The 24,662-nt window shown below is 38.8% G+C and overlaps 1 protein-coding gene across 1 annotated transcript; it reads left to right on the top strand.

Annotated features, from left to right (window-relative positions):
- Positions 1–7,483: 7,483 nt before the first annotated feature.
- On the top strand, positions 7,484–22,859 carry mkrn1 (makorin, ring finger protein, 1). The gene is made up of 8 exons (XM_062443398.1): positions 7,484–7,593; positions 8,262–8,393; positions 13,896–14,077; positions 15,854–16,077; positions 16,153–16,367; positions 18,054–18,164; positions 18,603–18,747; positions 20,882–22,859. The coding sequence occupies exons 1-8, from the start codon at positions 7,520–7,522 to the stop codon at positions 21,092–21,094; spliced, it is 1,296 nt and encodes a 431-aa protein (XP_062299382.1). The 5' UTR covers positions 7,484–7,519; the 3' UTR covers positions 21,095–22,859.
- Positions 22,860–24,662: the final 1,803 nt, after the last annotated feature.

Below are 24,662 nucleotides of genomic sequence, written 5' to 3'. Positions count from 1 at the left end.
TACATGCAAAGACACTGACGGGCCACAGAGACACGTACCTGTTTGATGTGACAGGCCCTTCATCTGGCACTTTCTCAGGGTCTGGTTACAGGTGTACAGTCCTAAACATCCAGAGCAGTGTAGAGGAGAGCTGCAGCTCCTTGTCTGGATTCCACTACAGCCATGCTGATAAAAAACACATTAATAAAGTTTTATTGGCATATGAAACTGTCTTAGAAATGGGAACAATAACTTCATATGAAAGCTTAGAATTTAATGTTACGTTATAAATGCTACTGATTGACAATGTACAGCAATAACTGTCGTTACTCAGCAGGAAGTAGGACAGTAGGTTAGTCAGTGAGTGCAGATTCATGCTCTGCTGCCTAACTTTGTTCAAACTCAATGAAAATCCATTTAAATTTCAGTAGAGATGACATCGTTTCCAAATATACAAAATATGTCACATTGAATTGTGGGGGAATGTGTACAGAGTGATTCACAACATGTGATGAAATAAACAACTGAAAGTGTTATATATATAATATTTCACTGGAACAAGCTGATTCATTCACAGTTACACATATTCACACATGAAGCTGGCCAGTAAACTACAGTCTCATCCTCCAGGTCTCTCAGTTATTTTCTTTAATAATTGATAGATTTTTCCCTGTATGAAGCCCAAGTTAACATATTCAAATTACCAGCACCCAAAAAACCCAAAGATGTTTACTTTACTATCATGGTGGCAAATATTCACATTAGGGAATTTTTAGCATTTTTGCTTTAAAAAAAAAAATGTTATCAAAATTGCTGCCAATACAATCTAAATCATGTCAAGTGCTTGCACCCTGATCACAGGTCTAGTTTTTGTAATGTGGATGAACAGAGCCTTTATTGTTATTACTCCCCCTGGTGCTTCACTCTGTATTACAAACGTGTTTTTCAAAGTGATCAGTGATCATCAGCACTCACCGTGTCTGAGTTAAACTGGCCAAAATGCATCACACGCCCTCTTTTGATGCTTTTTCCTCTGTGGAACCCTTTGAAACCTCCATGCAATGGGGCCATATCTCTTTCCTGTGTTGCTCCAGCATCAAAGGAATACTCCTGTCTGTCCTCATGCACAGTGGACATCTGTCTCCCAGTGCCTGCAGTCAGAGGAGAAATGTGAGGGTTGCTGGTCTGGCCCTGCTCACGTGTCATACCTGACTCTGCAAATTGGAAATGCAGGCAAGCTATGTGGATGATAAAAAAGTATTTCATCAGTGGGAAATGATCATCCATTGGATTTTCTACAAGTAACCTTAAACTGTCTTCAAGCTAAAGTCTCCAGCTTTGAGGTTGCATATATATCCTCCCAGCCTTTGACACACCCTGCCCCGGAAATGTCCTGCAGTGACGTGTTTAGGCTCCTGATCTATCCCACCTTGACATACATACCATTGGTTTTTTTTCTTAGAACCATGCATGTTAGTAGCAGAATATACAGTAATTATTCATCCAGAAATATGATGTTTCTGCTATGAACATTTGCACAGGCAATATTGTGTATTCTCTGAATTTTAAACTTTTTTCTGTAGAATGCATTCAAAACATTTTGTACATTTCAATTGTATGTATTTTATGATTACAAGACTTTTGTTGTACTTTCTCTTAACTTTGTACACATACTTGTAATTTATCTTTTTCTCATACTCATTTGATGGCATCACAATACAAATTTTTTTATTTTTTTATTTATTTATCCTTTATTTAACCAGGCGAAGTCCCATTGAGATATTAAAATCTCTTTTACAAAGGAGCCCTGGGGCAAATTACACAGATGCATTGATGACAAGACAGACTGATAAGGACAGAATAACATGGAAGAGAGACATGATGACAAGACAGGCCAACACAACAAAACAAAACAGATTTACATATATTACATGTAAAAGCAAATGATGATATATGCAAATGTAAATATGGAAACATTATTGATATTTGTTGTCTCTCTGCCTCCAAGCAAAGTACCACATCCAAGCAGTGTCTGGAAGAGTTGCTGCAGATATTAAAGTAAAGTGAGAGACTAACACAAGGTGAGCTGTCAGTCTTGGCCTGTTTTAATGAAGACCTGCAGCCTTTTGGATCTGGTCCAGATCCAGGTCCAGGTGACATTAATAGACACAACTGTCAGTTTGTCAAAGCTGTGACTGGTGATTAGATTATAGATGTTGGTCAGGTGTGCTTTACGCAATTTTTAAAATCAGTTGAAGTGCAGACATGAACATTCTCCCCTGCATCATGAGTACAGACAATCACTACAAGGAGGAATACAACAACCCTACAGGCCCGAGTCTTATCTTACAGAAATGTATTCTTACATAAGCCTACAGTATGTTGTTTCCCTGTTTATTGCTGTAGCCGAGCTGTTACTGCCATTCCATATGCAACATTTTGTATGAAGCTATTTGGTAAATTAGGTGATTTTTGAGATTCATTAAGTTTTTAAAGAGTTTTCACAGTTTCGAAATGGACTTCTTTGCTATAGCAATGATCTGGCCTCATTCGGGCATGAGATCAGACTATGATGTGTTGCTGTGGGAAATGTTATTTACATGAGGAAAATGTACAAAAAGGCAAGTAATGAAGAAGAAGAAACGAAAATTGCAAATTCCCTCAAGGAACCATGGAACCTGCCTGTGGTCCTGCAACTCACCGAGTGACTCAGCAAACGCATTCAAAGAATCTATAAAATTTCTGTTCTCTAAATTCAGAATGATTATTTTCATAAGCTGTGGTTGTGGGGATGCCTGCAGGATATGAAACCTACAAGTCATAGGGAGAAGCAGACCCTCTCCTGCTTTTTGCTTGTTCACACATTACTGTGGTGTGAGACATGAAATGGTTATAATCATGAATTAAAAATCAATTATTGTAAACTTATATATAAACTGAATTTCGAGAACCTTAATATTTTGTGTAGTGGAAGTATAGTAACAAAAAGACTTTGGTACTAAAAACACTGTAACGTTGAAACATAGAAGATGAAGATTTGACTCATTTGGACGCTGAAGCTTCATATTAGCTTCACATCTACTTTTATTTTGTGTATTTTGTCTGTTTCATTTTGTTTAATTTATTTTATTTTGGCAGAGAAGGAGGACTGTGGATTTAGTCCTCCATCACTTCCATTGTAAGAGCATTATGAAGGGATCTTGTAATGGTCAGTATGAACAGGAGGAATCATTACAGCAAGAAAAACAGGTTTCAGTGTTAAGTTGGGCTCCTGACTGAATTTCAAACCCATCCTTTAAGTTCCTCAGACAAACTGCAATATCAAATGGGCAGGCCTCGTGAGCAAATTCTTGCTCCACAGGCGAGAACCCCAAAATGGTCTGAATGTGTTTAATTTCCTTCTCCAAAGATTCCAAATAATGTCAATAAAACAAATCTTTTACACAATGTCATGCAGTTAGCTTTATTTACATGCCAAAAGTGACTTTGAGCTCAAGAAAAAATAAGAGTATGCAATCATGACTACAAAGAAAAAGCAAAACAGGAAGACCAACCGTATATTGAGGGAAATTCCAACAGACTGTAAGATAAGGTATAAGATAAGGTAAGATGAAGATGAAGATTTATGATAAGGATAATAAATGAAAATACATTGTGTTGTGTGATTTCATTTTATACTAGCTTTAATTTACCATTGCTTTCAATTCATACATGCTTCTGCGTAGCAACCAGTGGTGGAGTATGTACTCAGATAGCACAATGTAAAAAGCTTATTTTAATGACATCTTACACCGTTGGGTTTTATGCATATAACAATGTACAATATTTTATAAGCTAATCATATGTTTTACAAATAATCATGAATCTAACTAGTAGATACTAATAACTAGTACAAATACATAAAACATTAAGTACAATTTTACATTTTAGTATAATACCTGAGTAAAGCACTTGGTTACACGACCTCTACTACAACAGCATTATAAAGAAACATACAGTAATGTCAATTTATATGTGGGTGACCCACAGCTGTGTATTCCTCTATAAACAAGCTGGTCAAATGTATTAATGTTATTAATATAAATGATAGAAAGATACTGAGATACTTGTAGTAGTAGTATCTTAGCAGAGACAGTCAGGGTCATTGTCTCTGGAACACATTGAGAAGATAAGGTCAGTAACACTTAAATATGAAAAAAGTTGACAAAACTGGAGGTGGTGGTCTGATGATCTGTAACTATATCTGTGTGGTTTCACTTGTTTTGTTCCTTTCCTCATTCTCTGAAACTAACTGCCTGATTACCTAAAATCTGTCATAATATTAGGGAAATGTGTAAAATGACCGTTTTGCTTGGGAGGACAGATTTGGAGGGACGGGTTTGAACTTTTGTTGCTATATTCTCCTAAATGCTGATTTTAAAATATAGAAAATAAACACACTGGTTACAATAGAGAAGCAGTGAAGTCATGCTTGACATACATAGTAAGTCTTAATAAGCTAGCTTCTTAGAGACCTTTGATCAGTGTGGCAGCATCCTTAGTAATTAAGCTGCTTTGTATGTTCAGAAATATTAAAACATTTGTATTTTGTGTCTTACTTAGTAACCTCGGAAAATCTTTTTCTTTTTATTGATCCTCTGTAAATAAACCACTCCTGAGATTGTACAGAGGCAACACTCACACAGATTAGAGAGTTGACAGACAGTGGTGTTGTAGCTTCAGTGGGTGATCACACACACTCATATTCTCCACATGGCACAAGTGTTTACCACTGGATCTTTGTGCATTGACATAACTGATGTGTTGTCCCCATGGAGACCAATCTAGAGCACAGGATGTCTGCTCAGGTGATGAGAGTCTGAACAATATGGGGTACAGTGTTGTGGTATCATGCACCAAAACACCCACTTTGTTCAAATGAATGGTCTTTCACATTCAAACAGCACCATTGAAATCATGGATGTGGCAGAGACAAAGGCAGCGATGGAGAAAAGAACACCTGCTACCTGCTGTATTTGCTTTGCTTTAACTGATAAGTCTTGTGCTGTACAGCCTGATGGATGTTTACACTATATTGACTCGGGATCTAAGCAACATGCTATCACAGTGGGAGTATTTGGCTTAGAAATTCTTGTGTGCAAAGTTCCACTGCAAATGGTAGACAGCTTGACTTAAGTCTTAATGTTTTACACTCAGTTCCCATGAATTCATAAGACCAAAAACTAACACAAAAATAGATTTTGTAAAACTTTTAAATGGAGGAAACAATGCAATCATGGGCTACAGTAGGGATATCCAATGTAGCTTCCTTAAAATGAAATCAAAGCAAAAACACAGTGAGCCATCTCTTCATTTAACACAAACTAACACTCAACCTCATGACATGAATGAAAGACTGTCCCTTTATAATTTACTCTGACACACTTCTTCCTCCCAGCCAACACATCCATGTGGATTAAATGGATTAACGATGTGGGATCAATTGATTTGAAATGGATGAACAATCAATAGCATTTTGCAAACATTACCTCTTAAATTCTTGATTGTTCCCTTAATGTACCTTCAAGTTTTTTTATTTGAAAAATGAGCATATATTATCTGCTCACTGCAGCTACAGCATGTGTTTACACCGAGTGAAATATTCAAATCAAAGCTGCTGCAACATTATATCAAATGGAAATGTTCGTCTTGTACATTATCATAGACACATTCTTTCACTTTTAACAATTCCAGTGGAGTTTAAAATAAACGGCTGTGGCTTTGAACTATTGGCCTGAAACAAAAGTTCACACGAACTGAGCCGTCACTGGGTCTGACTGAGATTGTGAGGAGATGGATTCAGTTGGTGGTGAGGATACTGACATTGAAACATCTGGCAAAAGTCTGTCAAGTTTTTTCGCACCATATGTTTCATAAGAAGCGTTGGTGATAGAAACTGAAAGATACAATTTCCCCGGCTTTTTTTTTCCTTTGGAGGTCAGTTTATGTCAATTCTCAAGAACATAGTAGCACAAATCATACCATCTCTCTTTTGTTCAGGGAAACCCCAGTTAATCAGTTATCACTTTTGTTGTCCAACATGCAGTTGTTTTGTTTTGTTTTCATCATTTATATTGAGTCTGGGATGTTTTACATAGGCCTTGCTCAATGGCACCTGGTAATGAGGGAGGAGTAAGGGCTGTGTTTTCAGATTTTAGGCCACAACTGCCCCACTTACAAACTGGGCTTACATACTAACTAAAAAGTCCTTCTTTTTAATGTGTTTAGTTATTCAATATGAGTGTGAACTTCTTGTTCACCGTGGAACTTCTTGCTCTTAACTGAACTGTAATCATTTGATGACTAAAAGCCCAAAGACAGCTTACAGTGCATGGCCATCACCATAACAACCCACACTAGTAACACAATACTATTTTCATTTCATAAACAATAAATGTCCTCATACCATATATAGTCAGTCTAACCTTGCCTTGTGGCTCTGATAGTTTTAAGATTGCCCCACAGCAAAATTTCCCAAAAATCTTCATGTGGCAAAGAACAACATAAGACAGCTGACCTGTAGACTTTAAGAACGTTCATTTGAGAAGATGTTCATGTACATAAAGGGAAGTGACAGTATTTGCAAAAGGCAAACGTTAACGTTAATCACAGCGTCCGGTGGTTGTCCTCCCCAATCAGGAGCACATGAGCAGAGCAGCCATAACACTTAACATGTTATCATACTACAGTTTACAAATCCTACAGTTTATGATTCTTCACTCTTGTGGAATAATAGACTTAGAAATTAGAGCTCCAAAAAGGGCAAGCATTAAGCTAACTCTCCCAAGAAATTTGATGAGGAATATATTTTTTTAGGAACTTTTTGTAAGAATTTGTTCTTCAGGGACCCTTTAAGGTGCAATCATGGGATCATTATCCTCAAAACTAAGCAAATTAGGTAGGTGGGTCTCTGTAGCTCCCCCACTACTCAGGAACTAATAATCACCCATGTCAAATCCTACAGTTTATGAATCTTTACTTTTGTGGAATAATAGAATTAGAGCTCCACAAGGGGCAAGCATTAACTCTTCCAAGAAATATGATGAGGAGGCATATGTTTTGGGAACTTTTTGTAAGAAATAGTTCTTCAGGGACCCTAAAAGGTCCAATCATGGGTTTGAAGACTCAGTCATCAATTGTCAGTCAGATGGTGGCTATGTTTAGGGTACACAGACAGTAGTAGTAGTACAATCTGTGTAACCAAAAGCTGGTGCAGATAAGTCTTCTGTGCAACAGAACTGCTCTATTGTCTAAAAAAACATTAAAGAGCCATGATGCTGCACTGGGTGCTACAGACTTATAACATCTGTAAAGTACTAGTACGGTGTATTTAGTGCGGTCTAATAGGAGTGTGTGAGTGTGGCGATGGTGCCTCTCAGTGGACAGTGTGCGGTGACAGGTTTACGGTAAACTCCGACTTGAACCGTACATATACGAAAGAAGCCGAGCGGTAGCGGAGCTGTCCGGAAGATCCGGCTGTAGCTTCTCAACATAAACAGCAATGGCGGAGGCAGCTGCAGCGTCTACAGCGGCTTCGTCAGTAACGGGAGGTTGGACCAAACACGTAACCTGCAGGTAAGACAACACGAACCTGTATTCAAATATCGAAGATGATGTTATTTCCTATCGTTTAATGTGAAAACAGAAGTGGTTCTGCGGCTGGCGAACGGCTGACAACAGCGACTTGTGAGGCTGGGCTAGCTATCGTTAGCTGTGGACTGTGTTGTTATGTTCAGTCACACAGACACTGCTTCGCTTCGTTGCGGCCAGTTTGCTTGCTACATTTTGAGCTGTTAACCCTGCTAGCATTACCAGATAATATACTACACCAAACAACTGTCATAAAGCAAAGTGATACAATCATTAACGTTCATGTTAATAAGCTGTAGCATTACAGAGAATGGACACGCTCTCTTTAAAACTAACTAACATTAACAACTGGTGAGTTTTCCTGTTGTTGAGTTGAACGTCTTTATAGTCACAGCACCTGCTAGCTGCCACAGTCACTTCATTAGCTGACATAATGGGCTGAATTGTTTGCCGTGCTAAGATTAGCTTGATGGCGTGAACAGTGTGAAAGTGAAAGACGACAGTCTGATTAACACCTCGGGAATGTTTCTACTCTGACATGCGGCTTTGAACATGAATTCATATTGCCATTAAAACTCTAGCATGCTCAACATATGGCTGTAACAGAGCACTCACTAATAATACTGAACTTTCTTCCTCTTGTGTACTTCCAGATATTTCATGCATGGTCTTTGCAAAGAAGGAGACAACTGTCGATATTCCCATGATCTGACCAACAGCCAACCTGCAGCCATGATTTGCAAGTTCTTTCAGAAGGGGAATTGTGTGTTTGGGGACCGTTGCAGGTAAAGACTAAACTAAAATCAAAGTTGTTATACTATGGGTTTTGATGAAACATATAAAAATGGGTCTATTGTGGATTTACTCTTTTAAATGCTTGCATGTTTGTGTTCAGCTGCCATGTTGAGAGTCAGCTGCCACATCTTTAAAAAGTGCTCCCAGTTGTCAGTTGAACTACCTTTCTAAAACTGGCTGTGTTCTCAGCCAAATGACAGCACAGCAGCTTTACTGGCAGGGCTTCTCAGAAGTGTTGCAGCCTACCCCTCAAGTGGATCTGACACCTGAGACCGCTGCTTCCTAATGTCAACATGTTGTTGTCCTGTGTGTCTGTGGAGGCTCCTTGTAGCTCCCAGGAACTGGAGGCAATGCTGTGTAGCAGCTCTGAAAGAAGAAATCATATATTTTAAAATATTCATTCATGTTTAGTCCTGAGTGTCTGTGGAGCTAGTTCTTGTTCACCATATCAGTGAGCATAAGCTTCTTCCTCGCTGTCTTACTGTGGCCTTTTGTTGAGTTAACAAAGGATGACAACTGTAGTACACACGCACGAGCATTTGGCTGTTTATGTTTGTGTGTAATATATATATATATACACACAATAATTATTCTTTTGTATTATTTTGTACAAATGTTCTGTTGTTTTGTCTTTGCATTGCTGTCAGACTCCAACTAACAGTTATTTAAATGATTGATGAATCTATAATGATGATAATAATACAAATAATAATAATACCAATAATAACAATAATAATGTATTATCATTCTTATTGTTGTTGTTGTTGTTGTTATTATTATTATTATTATTATTATTATTATTATTATTACATTAAGAAAACCAGTAAATATTCTTATTTGAGGAAACCACACAGCAGTTTTGATTAAATATGAATGTGTATGTCTATTAAATTATCAGAATTGTTGGTCTCTTGATGGACTAATTGATAACTGACTAATCATCTCTGCTTTACAAAACTTATTGCTGACCCTTTCCAAAGCATGTTGCAATATGTAACACTTTTCATTTGGTTTTATTTTCATTAATTAACCTTTTTTTATGAAAATGAGCTAGTTTAGACTTGAAAGTTGGTTTACTCGGTCATGTCACCCTTCTTTGTCCATATGCCATCTTTATTACCTCAAAGGACATGAGGTGGTGTGCTTGAAGATGATTTCCCACCATTGCATTCAGTTACACGTCCAGAAAATCTTTTAAATGCACACACTATGAGCAAAACAATACACGATGCTAACAGATTTTTATCAAATAGCTGTAGCTTTTCAAAGGACACTATGTTCAATTTCACAACCTGGCTAAGAATGTTCCAGCTCCTCTTTTCCAGATGATTTCAAACCATTTCTTCCTCTTATCATAATGAAGCATACTGTTGTGTCTGAGTTCTCATCCTGCTTTCTCTTCATGTCACTATGTGCATTGATGGATTTCCTAGCTACTTATCAATGGGCTGATTTTCCCACTGCACATAAATGTAAATCAAGCAGTGTGTGTGCTGCAGCATGCTTTGAGAAGTGGTCCTCAGTACACATTTGTTCTAAAAGGCTTTAGTATGCAGTGGTACGGTCCTTTGAGAAGCAGATTAGGCTCCCAGTGTGTTATCAAGCCTGATTGTATCCAGACAGACAGTGTCTGCTTCATGTCTGGCTTCAGCAGCATCCACACAGTCACTGAGACACTTGAAGAAAACCCCAGCAGCAGCAGCCACACACTGCTTACTCTCATCATTCTCCTCAGTGGCTGCTATGCTGTCTGTAGGAAGCCTGTAGATGACACTATATAACACTGAGCTGCTGCTGCTGCTGCTGTTGTTGTTGTTGTTGTTGTTGTTGTGTTAATAAGTCACATTCCTCCATCCTTGTGATGGAGCTGCAGTAAGAAGGGGGTTCTCATTATTTATGTGACCCTGTGGGGCTCTGCACCCCCTGTATTAAGAGTCCAGAGAAAGGCTGTCACTGTGGGGGTTTATTATGGTTGAATTCTCTGGGCCCTGTCTATTGTGATGGGCTCTGTCTCGCTCTCTCACTCCATCTCTGTGTCTCTCTCCCTCCCTCCCTCCCTCCCTTTCTCTCCTGCAGCCCCCAGGGCCAGACTGAGTGCACTGCAGCCTGCATGGCAATTGCATAACGCTCTCTGTTTCCCTCCTGTTCTCTTTCTCTCTCTCTGCCCCCTCCTCCTCTGCTGTTGCTGGGTTCCCCAGGTTCATTCTGCTGCAGCACCCTCCTCTGTCATTTATGTATGCATAGCTCCAGCAGCCCCCCCCTCGCCCTCCACGCCCCACGCTCCAGTGGCTTTCTGGGAACAGACTGGTTAACTGTGTGTTGTGATGGAGGAGGCTGGAGGAGAGACAGAGCCGGTCTTTTCTGTGTGTGTGTGTGTGTGTGTGTGTGTGTGTGGGCAGGCTGTCATGGCCTGAGGATATACTGCACCATTAATCATGTTATTGTTATTGTTATTGTTATTATTATGATTCTTACAATGATGGTGTGTTTAGCACTGAGATCAGCTGCATCTACTGCTCCTAATTTCTCTCCAGTTAAATCAACAAATGACAAGTTTGTGACAAACATCACATGACAAACTAAAGCAAAGAGCTCCCAAACAAAAACAAATGGAGCCTGTGTGATGAAGTACAGTAAGCTCTCAGAGACAGCCTTTAATGCCTCATTCCTCTGTTCAGTCATGAATTCAAACTTAAAGCTTCCTCCATGTTTATGCTGTTTTTATACAAACTAAGGACGGCGGTCACACATTCTTTTAAGTATTTGCTGACCTTGCAACAGTGTGTGCATGTAGTGTAGCAAAGTATCATCAAGAACAATGTGTGACCACACAATATATCTGACAAATGAAGTGTTTGTAGATGGAGGTTCAGTTTAAAATGACTTGCTGTGCAGTGGAGATCCTGAACCTGTACCATCCAGACGACCCCTTAACCCCCCCACTCTCCCCAACCTCCTGTGAACACTGCCACACTACACTCCAAACACAAACTTGCTTGTGTTTTTACCTGCTTGTTGCTAGTACAGCTGCTTCCACACACGGCTGACAGAACTGTGTGTGGGGGGCTTTCCTGGCACACATGTGGATGATTCTGTACTAATTTCAGTATTGTTGAATACTGAAGACACTATGTGTTGGGTACTGTCCTCTCCTCTAATGAATCACACTCTTATTCCCTAATGTTTAGACCATGAGCACTAAAGGATACACTGTCTGTCTTTCAGGTTTTGAATGTAACTGTTGTCTTATTCCACAGACAGCTCAGTGGGAGAAATACATGCTTCTTATTTACTGCATAAGAAAAACAAGCAGCATATATTTTAATAAGCAGAAGCAGCACAATCAGTAGTGGAAATTGACAGATGTTTTCTGAAACTAAAACTGTGCAGTTCTTCCACACAGTGAAGGTCATGTAGACTTGCATCCCATCACACTATAAATAACATGGTGACTGACACCACCATTGAACAGCTGCCACACATCTATTGTGTCTATCTGCATCTACACATTAAAGTTTTACATTCTACTGATACAACAGACCAGTAGCATCTACATATGCTTTGTGTGTTTACCAACATGTTCAAGTCTTCATTTAAAAATAATTCTCATCAATATTTCTCTGTATTGTTGCAAATATTTCTTTGTTACAGGCCTGTAAACTACAACATTACTAATTATGGTTTCTGTCATCAGTACAGGCTTCAATGAGATATATAACTGATGATAGAGCAGCTCTCCCACTATAAACTGATATAATGGCTTATCCATTTCAATGCTGCTGTTCATCACATTTCTACACAGACAGATAAAAAGAGAGGACCCTGGTGTTAGTTCACTTCTAATAATGCAGCACAGAGCGTCTCTCTGGGTCACGGTAACAGTACAATTTTGATATCTTAATATTATTTAAACTCTAACATCCTGTATGTTCTTTGCCTTTTCTATTTTAAATCAACAGGGTATTATTACTCACACTAGCAGAGGGTATACAAAATAATTGAAAGCACAGATATAGTCAAACCACCACATATTTTATAAAAAGGGATCACTTATCTTACTTGCCTTCTGTATAAAATAGGTAATATCACATATAAAAATCACAAGTGCAGTATCAAATTATACTTGCTCTTTTGTAATAAATCTGGAATATATATATATATATATATATATATATATATTAAATGTATACAAGTACAGTATTCAATCTAGTTAAACAACAAATACTATTGTCCCCCACACACTTAAAGAAACAACTTGACTGTTAAAAATAGATATGTGTTTAAGTCAGTTTGTTTTCAATATCCCCCTGAGATACTTTGTTCCAGAATAACTTTGCTACTGAAATGTGTGTGGGAGGGGACATTATGACGAGTTTCAGTTGTTTTCATCATGTGATGGAATCCGGTGTCCATAACCACTGAATAGGGCTGCAGGTCTTTGGCTATGAAGACGCTCACTGCTTTCCTTATTTCTCCTTTTTTTCTGAATTGGTGTCAAGCTGTTGTTGGAAGGCAGCTGCAATAGACGGTTGTGTTTTAGCTGATGAACCAGCTCTGTATGCTACTCCACTTCCAGACAGGTGCTGGCCATGTAGATGGAATATGTTGGATGTGTTACCTGATGAGTAGCCCATAGATGCAAAGCAATGCTTCCACACTGTGCTGTTTGTTGACTGTATTTTGCCCCCAATCAAAAATGTTCCCACACAGAAGATTTATAAGATGATGGTGCGTCTTCAAATGTCCTTTTCTCTATTTCGTGTTCACTCACCATGGTCTCTGGTAGTTACCATCAGATGTTTACTTACCCTCTCTTCTCCAGTATTTGTATGCAGAGCGCTGATAGGCTCCTGGGAATTCAGGGAAATTCTGATAGGCTATGAACACGGTCTGAACAGAGCGGCAGAGAAGACACATCTGTCTCTACTGGCTCTGGTCCTGAGGATCTCTAAATGCACAACGTGTGCGTACAAGGACCAAGTTTTGAAAATGTAAGTTTTATGACGGCCGTACCGAACTATCGCGGGTCACCTTTGTGTAATGAAGTGAACAGGGCGTATTGAACAGTTCAATACTATATTGAATACTGTTGCATACCTAGTGGAGATGCTGCTCCACATCTGTTTAAACAGACTAAAACAAGGCAGCTGTTCCACTGACAAAACAAGAGCTCTGGGCATTCTGGACTGAGGTGTCGACTCAGTGACTTTTAGGGGTCAGACTTGGTCAGACCTTATGAATCAGATGCAGCAGCTCTCTGTATACATCTCTATTTCATTCTCACATATTTCTATGATTCATTTGTCCCATAGAGTCTGAGGGAGAAACTAACTGAAACCAACTCAGCAGAAGTTCTTGGTGCTGTATTTGGTACATCGTGAAGCTTGGTTGGTGGAAGTGTGGTAGTGGTTTAGTAGTGACACAGTTCCACTTTGCCCATATGAAACTTTAGATCTGTACTGTAACCGTCATGTTTCTATGTGCTTCCTCAGGTATGAACACTGTAAACCAGCAAAGCAGGAGGAGCTGCCAACAACCGAGACGCTGCCGCTGCCCTCCGCCTCGCTGGCCGCCCAGTCAGACCCAGAACCCAGTGGGCCAACACCAGGTCCAGGGGCACAAGACTGGGTCAATGCCGCTGAGTTTGTCCCAGGACAGCCGTACTGTGGACGGGGTGAGTGACCATATCTCACATTGTCATCATAACCATGAGATGTGTTAGTCCTTCATAACATTATATTTGATGTTGTGCCATGCACACCTGGCAGGTGTTAGTCATTGTTATTGGTATATGGTAGCATCAGTTCTCACTATGATGGTGCTGCTTGACCTCTGTCATTTACATCCTTGGTTAAGGTCCACTTTCCCATGATGCTTGGCTCAGTTGGTAATGTAGTGTAAAGGACACAGCGGCAGCTTTTTTTAAGGTTTCCTGTCTGACAGACATAAACACACTTTTTATGCTCCAAGTCAGATTTTTTAACCAGCAGCTCTTTAAATCACTCAAACCCTCTGCTGTGTAACTATCAGTTCAGAGAGAAATAAACCTAATGAATACAAACAGGGCAGTTATCTACTTGAAAGTCATTTTTGTCCACTGACTGTTCCTTACCCTGGTGAAGACAGTTTGTCCTCCTGCTGACAGCTGGACAGCTGCTTCTGAGAACAAGTGCTTACTGGACACTGACGTCTCATGTCTGGTGTGAATGGAAGGTTGAGGAGCTTTCACACATCTGCTGGTGTGATTCAAACAAGCACTGTGTGTCAGACTGACTGTCAGACCAAGACCAACTGAGAAGGAGGTTCTCTACTCCCCTTCAAGTGATAGTTCATGTTTATTTCAAAGTTAGTGTGAATATTAAACATAGAGAAAACTCACAGTCAACAATGTATGCGTTTCTTTGTCTGTACCAAGTGAAGCTGACAGGTGTGCAGATGGTCATAATGATGCCATGCTCCACTTTGTGCGCCACTGAGTGTCAAGTTAATGTGGATATATGGCCAAAATGATGTCACATTTTTAAATATATATTTGGGTCAATGACGTATAAGGATTTACAACAACTCAATTTTAGAATAATAAAAACAAGCATATCTAATGCAGTAGTTCAAACATTCAGAATGTTGTGTACCTGAAGATCCATATTATAAATATGGCACTGGTCTTAAAAAAAAGTCATGTGGTGCGACCATGATTCATCTTGAAATAAATTAATTTACTTAACACGCTTCACATCTTTTTTTTTTTACAAGTTTTCAGTAATATAAAGCTTTTGGAAACAAAGTATTTGCATTTTAAAATTTTTGTAAATGATGATCTTTTATTTATATAAGATATTTCGCACCACATGACTTTTTTTTCAGGCCAGTGCCAATTAATCTTGAAAACCCACTAAAATCACTTTCAAATTGTAATAGGAATTTTCAGGTACACAACATTCTGAATGTTTGAACTACTGCATTAGATATGCTTGAATGTTTTTATTATTTAAAATTGAGTTGTTGAAAATCCTTATACGTCATTGACCCATTTAACAGCAGTAAGCCTTTGTAAAGTTTGAGTTGGATTTGAAGTTTAGGATTGAAACCTGAAAACATTTATCTACAGTGGTGCTTTTAGTATGAACATTGTAACCATGAAGATGTTTTTTATGTTTATGTGTTTTTTTCTTTCATTTTTTGAGCACCACGTGTGTCCGCTGTGTCACCCTGCTGCTGTAGCCTGGGATGAGGGTTGTGGAATTGTCAAGATGGTTTTATCACCCAGCCCTGCTTTCTTGAATAACATTTGAAGGCTGTTCAGTTAGGGAAAGAATGTCCTCAGATGAGATCATTTGAATGGTTATGGACCAGAGTTCACACACTGCATAAACACACACTTGTAGATTTCAGCTGTTAGTTTGCAGTACAGTGAGACTGGAGTGTGTGTGTGTGTGTTTGTGTGTATCAGCTGAGCCGGTGCAGGCGGAGAGCTCTGCTCCTCTCATTGAGGAGTTGGACAGTGACACAACTAAGGACAAGAAAGAGTTGAGGAAGCAGCTTTGTCCGTACGCTGCCGTCGGAGAGTGCCGGTACGGTCTCAACTGTGCCTATCTCCATGGCGACGTGTGTGACATGTGCGGACTGCAGGTACTCCACCCCACTGACAACAACCAGCGCTCAGAACACACGAAGGTAAAGTGCCTCACACGCTGTCTGCTGTGCAGCCGGGCTCTGCTTTCACTCATTCACACTCACTCTCTGTCACAGGCATGCATCGAAGCTCATGAGAAGGACATGGAGATTTCATTCGCCATCCAACGCAGCAAGGACATGATGTGCGGTGTGTGTATGGAGGTGGTGTTTGAGAAGGTCAACCCAAGCGAACGCCGATTTGGCATTCTCTCCAACTGCAGCCACTGCTACTGTCTAAAGTGCATCCGCAAGTGGAGGAGTGCCAAACAGTTTGAGAGCAAAATCATCAAGTGAGTCACTCACAGATGTTTGTTTTTATGCAGGAGAGAAAGGCAGGCTATCAAAGCAGGCTTTGAGAAGGAACGCAGTTTTTACAATGGGAGACTTACATTTGTGTCAACAGTAAACGGTTGGTTCCATCGCTCTAACACCTTTATGGTTAATTATTTTAAATGCACGTTTCTAGTAGATTTTCCTCAGGAGACTCAAATAATTAGTTTTTCTTCAGTTTTTGTGTATAACATAAAAACTCATTAAATCATAAGTTACCAGGTCCATGTGACAAATAATGAAATACTTACAGTAACACTTACAGCAAGTTTACAGAAACGGTGCAACTGAGAAGCATTAACCAGCAAATATCTGATATGTCTTCTCAATAAATGTTTTAAACAGAAAAGTTGCCATTGATTAATCGTCTGTCAATCAATATCCATATATGGACAAATGATCTCAGCACTGCTGTCTGTTATGATTACATTTCTGCATCAGTTGTATTGAGCTGATGTTTCAGTTTTAATATAGCAATCTACAGGACTCATAAAGAATACATGAAGCACTTTCATGCCTTTTTATATTATATTCCTATTTCTAAAAGCACTTCATTAATTGTGGAAGTTACACAGAGGAAAAATTGTGTCTGCTTGTGTTCTTTGGTCTGAAATGAGGAAAAGATGAATACTTCCTGACCCCTGACACTATCTAGACATAATTAAGCATGTAAGAACAGCAGATAAAGTGAGATAAGATCCAAACGTCCACTGAGTCAGGATCATGTCAGTGTGACTCATGACATCAGAGCATTTTCATAATCAGGAAACATTTTTCTCTTCTTTCATCTCCTGTTTTGAATCCATTTTAAAATTTGGAATTCAGTTTTGACTTATAAATTATACTTTTTGTCTTAATTTAGATAGAAGCAGAGAGGCTGATGGGGGGCTGAGGGAGAGAGAGAGGGGAATGACCTGCAGCATAGATCCCCGGCTGGATTCCAACCCAGGACGCTGCCTTTATGTGGCATGTGTTCTAACCACTCGACAACCGCGGTTCTCTGACTTATTACATTTGAATCAAATTTAAATACTATTGGAAATAATTCATGAGCAGCCAACAGTACTTAAGATGATTTTAAACTTGCATTGAAGCCTTTTTATGGGCTCAAACAAAACTTGTGAAATGCTTCTCAGAACTCATTTTAAAGATCCTGGTTGTCTATCATGTTTGAGAACATGTAGATTTATTATGTTGGTTTAAAAAACAAAACAAAGAGGAGAATGTCTAAATAAAATGTATGCGGAAGGTTAACCAAAGACTGAGAAAAAACTACTGTAGTGAAAAAAACAAAAGTAGTGTTCTAAACTCAAAGTTCCCACACTGTATGACAGTGAAGTACACATCTGTAAGAACTAACTTCTGTCTGTATGCTGTCACATCATTTCATGTTTCTCTCTGTGTGTCTATGAATCATTTCTACACATTCCAAAAGAACATCTCACAGTCTCACAGTCAGAATCTTATCAGCTCTTATCTGCCTCACAACATCATTTAGGTGAATTCCCTTCACTGCAGCATTGTGGTCAGGATGTCACACTGGCTCAGTGACCACATAGCTCATATTTGGCTTGAGTCATGTATCAGTCAGTAACAGTGTGCTTACCTACCTGTGACTCTCTACACCACTTCCTGTTTGTTTGCAGGTCTTGCCCAGAGTGTCGAATCACATCCAACTTTGTCATCCCAAGCGAGTACTGGGTTGAAGATAAGGACGACAAGCAGAAACTCATCCAGAAATACAAGGACGGCATGGGGTACAACTGCACCACTCGTCACAAAAACACCACAGCTGTAGTTTTCACAGAGGCTGAAACACATAGTTCTTCACTTTTTTTTTCATAAGACGTATTGTTTGTCCAGCTTATTTTAAGCAGTTCTTCTGAAGCTGGCCTGTTAAACACCTGAGTATGAGTGAGTAAGAGTCCAGTATTTTGTCTGCAGGATGGAGCAAGCAGGTTTTGAGTAGAAAGCTGTTGCTGTGTGGAGGAGTGGGATGTGAATCTGTGGGAGTGGGCGGATACAGGATTGAAGACACTGTTCTATCCATGTCTTTACTCTGAAACACTGAAAATGTGTTCTTCTTTACAATTAATGAAAAGCTCCAGTGACCAAACATCTATCATCCATCCTCCCTCTGCTGTATTTATGTGTGACTGTCTAACCTCGACTTTCCTTTCTTCTTCTCTCTCCAGGAGTAAACCGTGTCGATACTTTGACGAGGGTCGTGGAACGTGCCCTTTTGGCTCAAATTGCTTCTATAAGCACGCTTTTCCTGACGGGCGATTGGAGGAAGCTCAGCCACAGAGAAGGCAGACTGGATCCAACAGCAGGAGCAGGGTAACACTTAACGCCTGCTCCTACAGTACTGTCATTTCACCTGCATGTCCTCCTACTAAAAATACATCAGTATTTGCACTCATACATACTTTAACATACTTGCTACCAAGATCTTCCCAGTCTGTATTATAATAAGAGCCAAAGTTTTCGGTAGCAGTTTTCAGTATCAGTAGGCTATGTCATGAGTTTCAATAAAGACCTCTGACAAAAGCCTTTACTGTTTTATCTCATCCTGCCTTGTGGTAGCTGTTGCTGCTACCTTTTTAAAATCACCTCAGCTGCAGCTCCCTCTGCTGGATGTGGAAATTAGTAAGAGTTCTAACAGGCAGAATGTGAGATGTAATGCAAAGCACTAACTGTTCTAAATATTATCTCACTGAAAGTTGTTCATGTGTTGACTCACTGAACAGTATTAGTAATACCTTTTTAAAATATAATGCATTGTAGTACTCTGACACCAAGAATCAAAGTATAGAAAGGTAGTACTTTTTTTTTCAAATCTTTGAAAAGTCATCTATGATAGCTGTTAAATGTATTGTTTATTTTGGGGAGAATGATGGACTTAAGCTGTAAATATTGGGAGATATTGACTGTTACAAATGTGGAACTTCTGGATTAATTCTTGAAAATGTATGATTTTGGAATCCTGTACAATATAGTGAAGATGTGTGATACTGTACCTTTGTGTTTCCATGATGTGAAGTTTAATGGTTTCCTGTTTGATACGAAATATTTTCCACCAAGCTGTCAGAGCTGAGGCTATGGAAATATTCTGAAAACAGGTTTCATGTTTAATTGTTTGGCTGATGAATGGGAGATCTGAAAGGTTTATATTCTTGCTTAGTGCCTGTTTGGTTTCTAATGATGTGAAGAGGTGATCCATTGTTTGAAGTATTTTAACTGACTTGACAGGTGATATAATTCAAAGTTGGGTGCATCTAGTCCTCCTTGAAACTTAGGTTTTTGTAGTGTTGATAGTTTTATACGAGGTGTTTTATTTTTCCAATAGAATTGAGATATTGCTGTATTAAGGGAATTGAAGGGATCATGGTGAATAAGTAATTAATTTTAGGGAGGACTGACATTTTTATTGTTGAGATTCTTTCTGACAGTGAGATTGGTAGATTTGTCCAGCGACTGAGGTCATTTTGTATTGATTTGAGTAATGGTGTGTAATTTAGATTAAACAGCTCTGACAGCTTGGGGGATATGTGGATTCCTAAATATTGAATATTTCCTATGGGAAGGTGAAACTGTGAGGTGAGGGCTGCCACATCCCTTTGGTCCATGCAGAGGGGTAGAATGGTGGATTTTGATAAGTTGATGGAGTAGTTGGATATAGATGAGAATGATTTAATGACTCACAGACATTTTTGTAGTGATGAGTAGGTAGTACTTTAAAAAAGAAAATGAGTTTAATTGATAGGAACAATGTAAATGAACATAGTCCAACTTCAACTTGTTACATATGAGCTGCAGTAACTGATGTTCTGCATATTGCTAGTTTTCATCTCCTGCTTCTAGTTAGGCTTTTAAAACACATCAGACATCAATATTACATACCAATAAAAAAACCAATAATGATAACCATCTTACATACCATTACAACACATAGTCTTAGTACATAATAAAAATAATTCATTAAAAATGCTCATATCTCTGATATAGCTTCAGCCAAACTTTCACATTGTTGTTAAAAATCTTAATATCTTTAATCAGGTTTATCTCAGTTGGTAGTTTGTTCCACATTTGAGCCTTTAATGGAAAAAGCTGACTGCAAGGAGCTCTTACAACGTGCAGTTTTACAGTTGCTCCTTGCTGTGGCTGTTGTGATACTACTTCTTTGCACTAATGCAACTACAGCACTAATGCATTCAAATTAGGGCTCATATTGTGTATTTAAGAAAATATGTATCTTAGAAATGATTAAAAAAACGTTAATGGTAATGATGAGAAAGTGATCTAAAAATGTGGTCTAGTACATTAACATTGTAAAATACTTATATGACAGCAAGTCAAAATGATTATTTTTTTCTTCCCCACACACAGACCAGACTTTACAAAGCATTCCTGATCCTGACAACTGTATCACTTTATTCACTTCAAATAAAACCCTTTCTCTTTGTTGCACTAGAACTCGAGGCGAACACCGCTGTGGGACATCTTCGACGAGCGAGAAAGCACCGACTCCTTCGACAACGAGGACGAGGAGATGGTGACGTTTGAGCTGAGCGAGATGCTCCTCATGCTGCTGGCCGCGGGGACCGACGACGAGGTAACGGATTCAGAGGACGAATGGGACTTGTTTCACGAGGAGCTGGACGATTTTTATGAGATTTACCTATAGCAGTCCCACCCACTAACCCCCCCACCCCCCATTCCCCATTCCCCATGTATACTAGACACTAGAATGGACTGTCTTGTGCGAGTGATGGACAGTAGCTTCCCACCCCCCACCCCTGTACTGTGGCAGTGCCTTTAAGCAGGCCATAAATAAATAAAAAAAACTAAAAAAAAAAAAACCCAACCAGTCAGTGCGCTCGTGCTAAACATTTTCTAGACATCTATCCTTGTGAGTCTTTCCTTGTGCCGTTCTTGTTAAAATGAAAAATAACAAAAGAACAAAAAGAACTCAATATAAGATTTAACAAAAGTTATAACTTCAAATATTGCTAATAAACATTGTCAGGTTTATTTGTGGGTGTGGGTTTGACTTGTTTATCATCTACCCAGGTGTTTGTACATACTTCTGAGACTCTGAGGATGCACTTGAACTTACTCAGCACCATTTACTGTAATCGTGATGGGCATGTTGTAAGATTTTACATACGTTTTTTGAAGGCTGGAAATATTTTCTTTTCCCTTTTTATTTTCTTTAAAGCCGCTGATCGCCAATATATTGTGCTGATGTTTAATAAATTTACCATAATCATTTTCATGTTGTACAGAAAAGTATTTACTGTGTTCCCCAGAATTCTGTAGTAGCTTTTTTATTTTCAGGGTTTAAAAGCCATTCATGTGATATTTACATCATTCTGGAGCACAAACTGTACATCAAAGCCCACCAAGTAAAACTCTAGTAGGGTCTGTGCCTGTTAGAAGAAGGCTCACGTCTCTGTCACTGAGCAGCCCACCACAGGAAGTTTGAAAATAAGTCAGCTCATGGTAAGAAAAGTTGGTGCACAGTAATAAGATATTTTTTCAATAAATGAAGAGAAGAAGAAGATAATGTTTCAATATGGCTCCATTTATTCCAAAAGAATAAATGTGGAAACTCTTCACACTTCCACATTGAGAGTGTGTGTGTGTGAGTGTGTGAAGAGACTTCCTCTGGCCTGAACTTTGACTCGTGAAAATAATTTTCTGATAAATCTCTTAAAGATAGAATGTCCTTCTCTGGCCTCCTTCGTTCCATCTGATCATTTGTATTTTCAGCACTTGTACTGTGATGGATTCTATGTCTATGAGCCGCTCAGTGACTTTAGTGTCAGAGTTGCAGGGATGGTGATCCAGGACTGTGATGGATTATATAACAGTCCTGGATCAGACCTAATTGGCCCCCACCTTCCTCTCACTCACACACAACTGTACATACTGCCTTCAAATGAAGAATGAATTGATAAAAGTGAAGAGTCATGTCAGGTTTTCTCTGCATAATTTGCTCTACTGTAGTTTTGCATATAACTCTAATTGGTTTCATACATCAGCAAACTGCTACTTCATTCAAATATAAATGTAAAAATCCTCACTTCTTTGTCAAATCTTTCCCCTTCCATCATCCTTCCTGAATCTCAGTATCCAGGAACACCTGTGGTACCAGAAGGCAAGACCTTCCTCAGAACCAGGCTAAAGAGTTCCCTCTCTTCAGCAGACTTACAGTGCAGATAATCATTTCCCACCCAGTGTGAAGTGTAGACTCACTGCTCTCTGGGCTTTAGTGACTCATATTAATGCATATTAAGCCGTGCTGCGGAGATGCTCGTCCACTGACTCCTGATAGCTGGTTTCAACCTGTTAAACTCCATCGGAATGCATATGTTTATACTGAAATGTGTGTTTTCTATGTTCCACAGCCATCCATCTTAACTTGAAATTAAAGTTTATTATCAATCTCTGTGCTGTCTGGAGTCCAGATCTTTTATATGTCTTGTCTCTTTGAATTACCGAATAAAAATATGAAATTATTTCAACCTGAAAATATGTCTGTGTTACCTTCACATACCATCAGCCATCAGACTGTACAACACCACAGTTCCCAGTACCTCCCACTACCACTAAAAACACTGAGACTGACCTTACATTGCACACTGTTATATAGTATCAGGAATTTATGTATATTGCAGAATTATATAGCTTTTTATTATTTTATCTTACACAGATTGTTTATTGTATATAGTATTTTGTTTATTTCTATTTTTATTGAATTTCTCCCTGGGGATCAATAAAGATACCTTACCTTACCTTACCTTACCTTACCTTACCTTACCTTAGGAATGAGTTCTTAACTGTTTGATTTGTTGACTAGTGCATCTAAAAAAAATGAAAGCTGCGCTAATCAATATTTAATAATAATGAGTATTTGTAAATTGAAATGTATCTCTTTGTGAGGAACTCAGCAGTTTCACTCAGCACTACAAAACTTCTTAGCCTATTTTAGCTCATTGTGGTTTCATAGCCTGCACATCCACTCTTATCTAAGTCATTTCCAACAGCAGCACCAAACTGCACACACAGTTCCAGACTAGCTGGTGGACAGAGTATTTAGCAGCTAAACTGTAGATATTTTTCTCAGGAGTTTGTGGAGAGAGTGGACTTTCTCATCTTGTGGATGAAAATGAATACACATTTATAATGTGATGTCAGTGTTGTTTTCACCTAATTCTGCTGCCCTCAAGTGGCCAAATATGAGATTAAAATCAATTTGAGTGATTTTTAAATAGCACTTTTCTAGTCATTTTGAACACTCAAAGCTCTTTAACATTACATGTCACATTCACCCATTCACACGCACAGATGACAGGAGCTACCACACAGGGTACCAACCTGCTCATCAGATGGAGGCTATCTATCCACACACATACCACTGACACAGCTATCAGGGTTCAGTATCTTGCCCAAGGCAAGAACACATCGACATGTTGACTGGAGGAGCCGGGAATTAAACCGCCAAATTTCAGATTGGGAGACGATCACTCTACCTCTTCAGCCACAGCTGTCCCATTTTTAGAGAAGAAAATGTCCAAATTCTCTGATTCCAGCTTCTCAAATCTGTGTATTTTCTGGTTTGAGAGAAAATACACAGTGCCAGTTTGTACTTACATGTTGCATAATCCTAAATTCCACATAATGATGATAACTGTATATTACAATGGGAGGAAATATGTTTATTTGGGGTAAATTTCTGGCTTAGTTATCACTCAGAAGCAATGCTGTACTAATGCTGTTCATTTTACACACAACTTATCAAATAACAAACAAAATGTTCAACCATATTAAAACAGACAGCAGATAGTCGGAACCTAGATATTTTTCCTAAGGTACATTGACCATCTTAAATGTTTTGTCAGCCTCCTCTTCATTTAACTTGCTTACTGCTTTACTATTGATTGATTGATTTTGTACCTCAGTATTTCTAAAACATTGCATACAGTCCTGGTTGGAACATTAATCAATGACATGAGAGTATCTTTTCATCTTTTTCTCTTAGTCTGTGTTTGTTCATTCCTGTGGGTGAGTGTCTAAACATTTCATATAACAACAAGCTTCAGGATTATTTTAATAAAGATATTCAAACAACATGACAGCATGGCTTTGAGGGGAAATACAAGGACATTCAAACATGCCAAGTTTTCTGTCTTGGAGCTACTGTAATGAACTGTCATCATTTTTTACATTTACTGAAATAATATGTGTAA

Source organism: Scomber scombrus, chromosome 22 (assembly GCF_963691925.1).
Source record: "Scomber scombrus chromosome 22, fScoSco1.1, whole genome shotgun sequence".
Lineage (NCBI taxonomy): Eukaryota > Metazoa > Chordata > Actinopteri > Scombriformes > Scombridae > Scomber > Scomber scombrus.
The sequence above is the reverse complement of the archived record's forward strand: the minus strand, read 5'-3'. Positions and strand labels throughout refer to the sequence as shown.

Excerpts from the sequence above, each read along its gene's own strand:
- mkrn1 (XM_062443398.1), top strand. The coding sequence starts at position 7,520 with ATGGCGGAGGCAGCTGCAGCGTCTACAGCGGCTTCGTCAGTAACGGGA. Across the intron at positions 8,394-13,895 it reads GTGTTTGGGGACCGTTGCAG|GTATGAACACTGTAAACCAG; the intron begins GTAAAGACTAAA and ends GTGCTTCCTCAG. Across the intron at positions 18,748-20,881 it reads GATCCAACAGCAGGAGCAGG|AACTCGAGGCGAACACCGCT; the intron begins GTAACACTTAAC and ends TTGTTGCACTAG.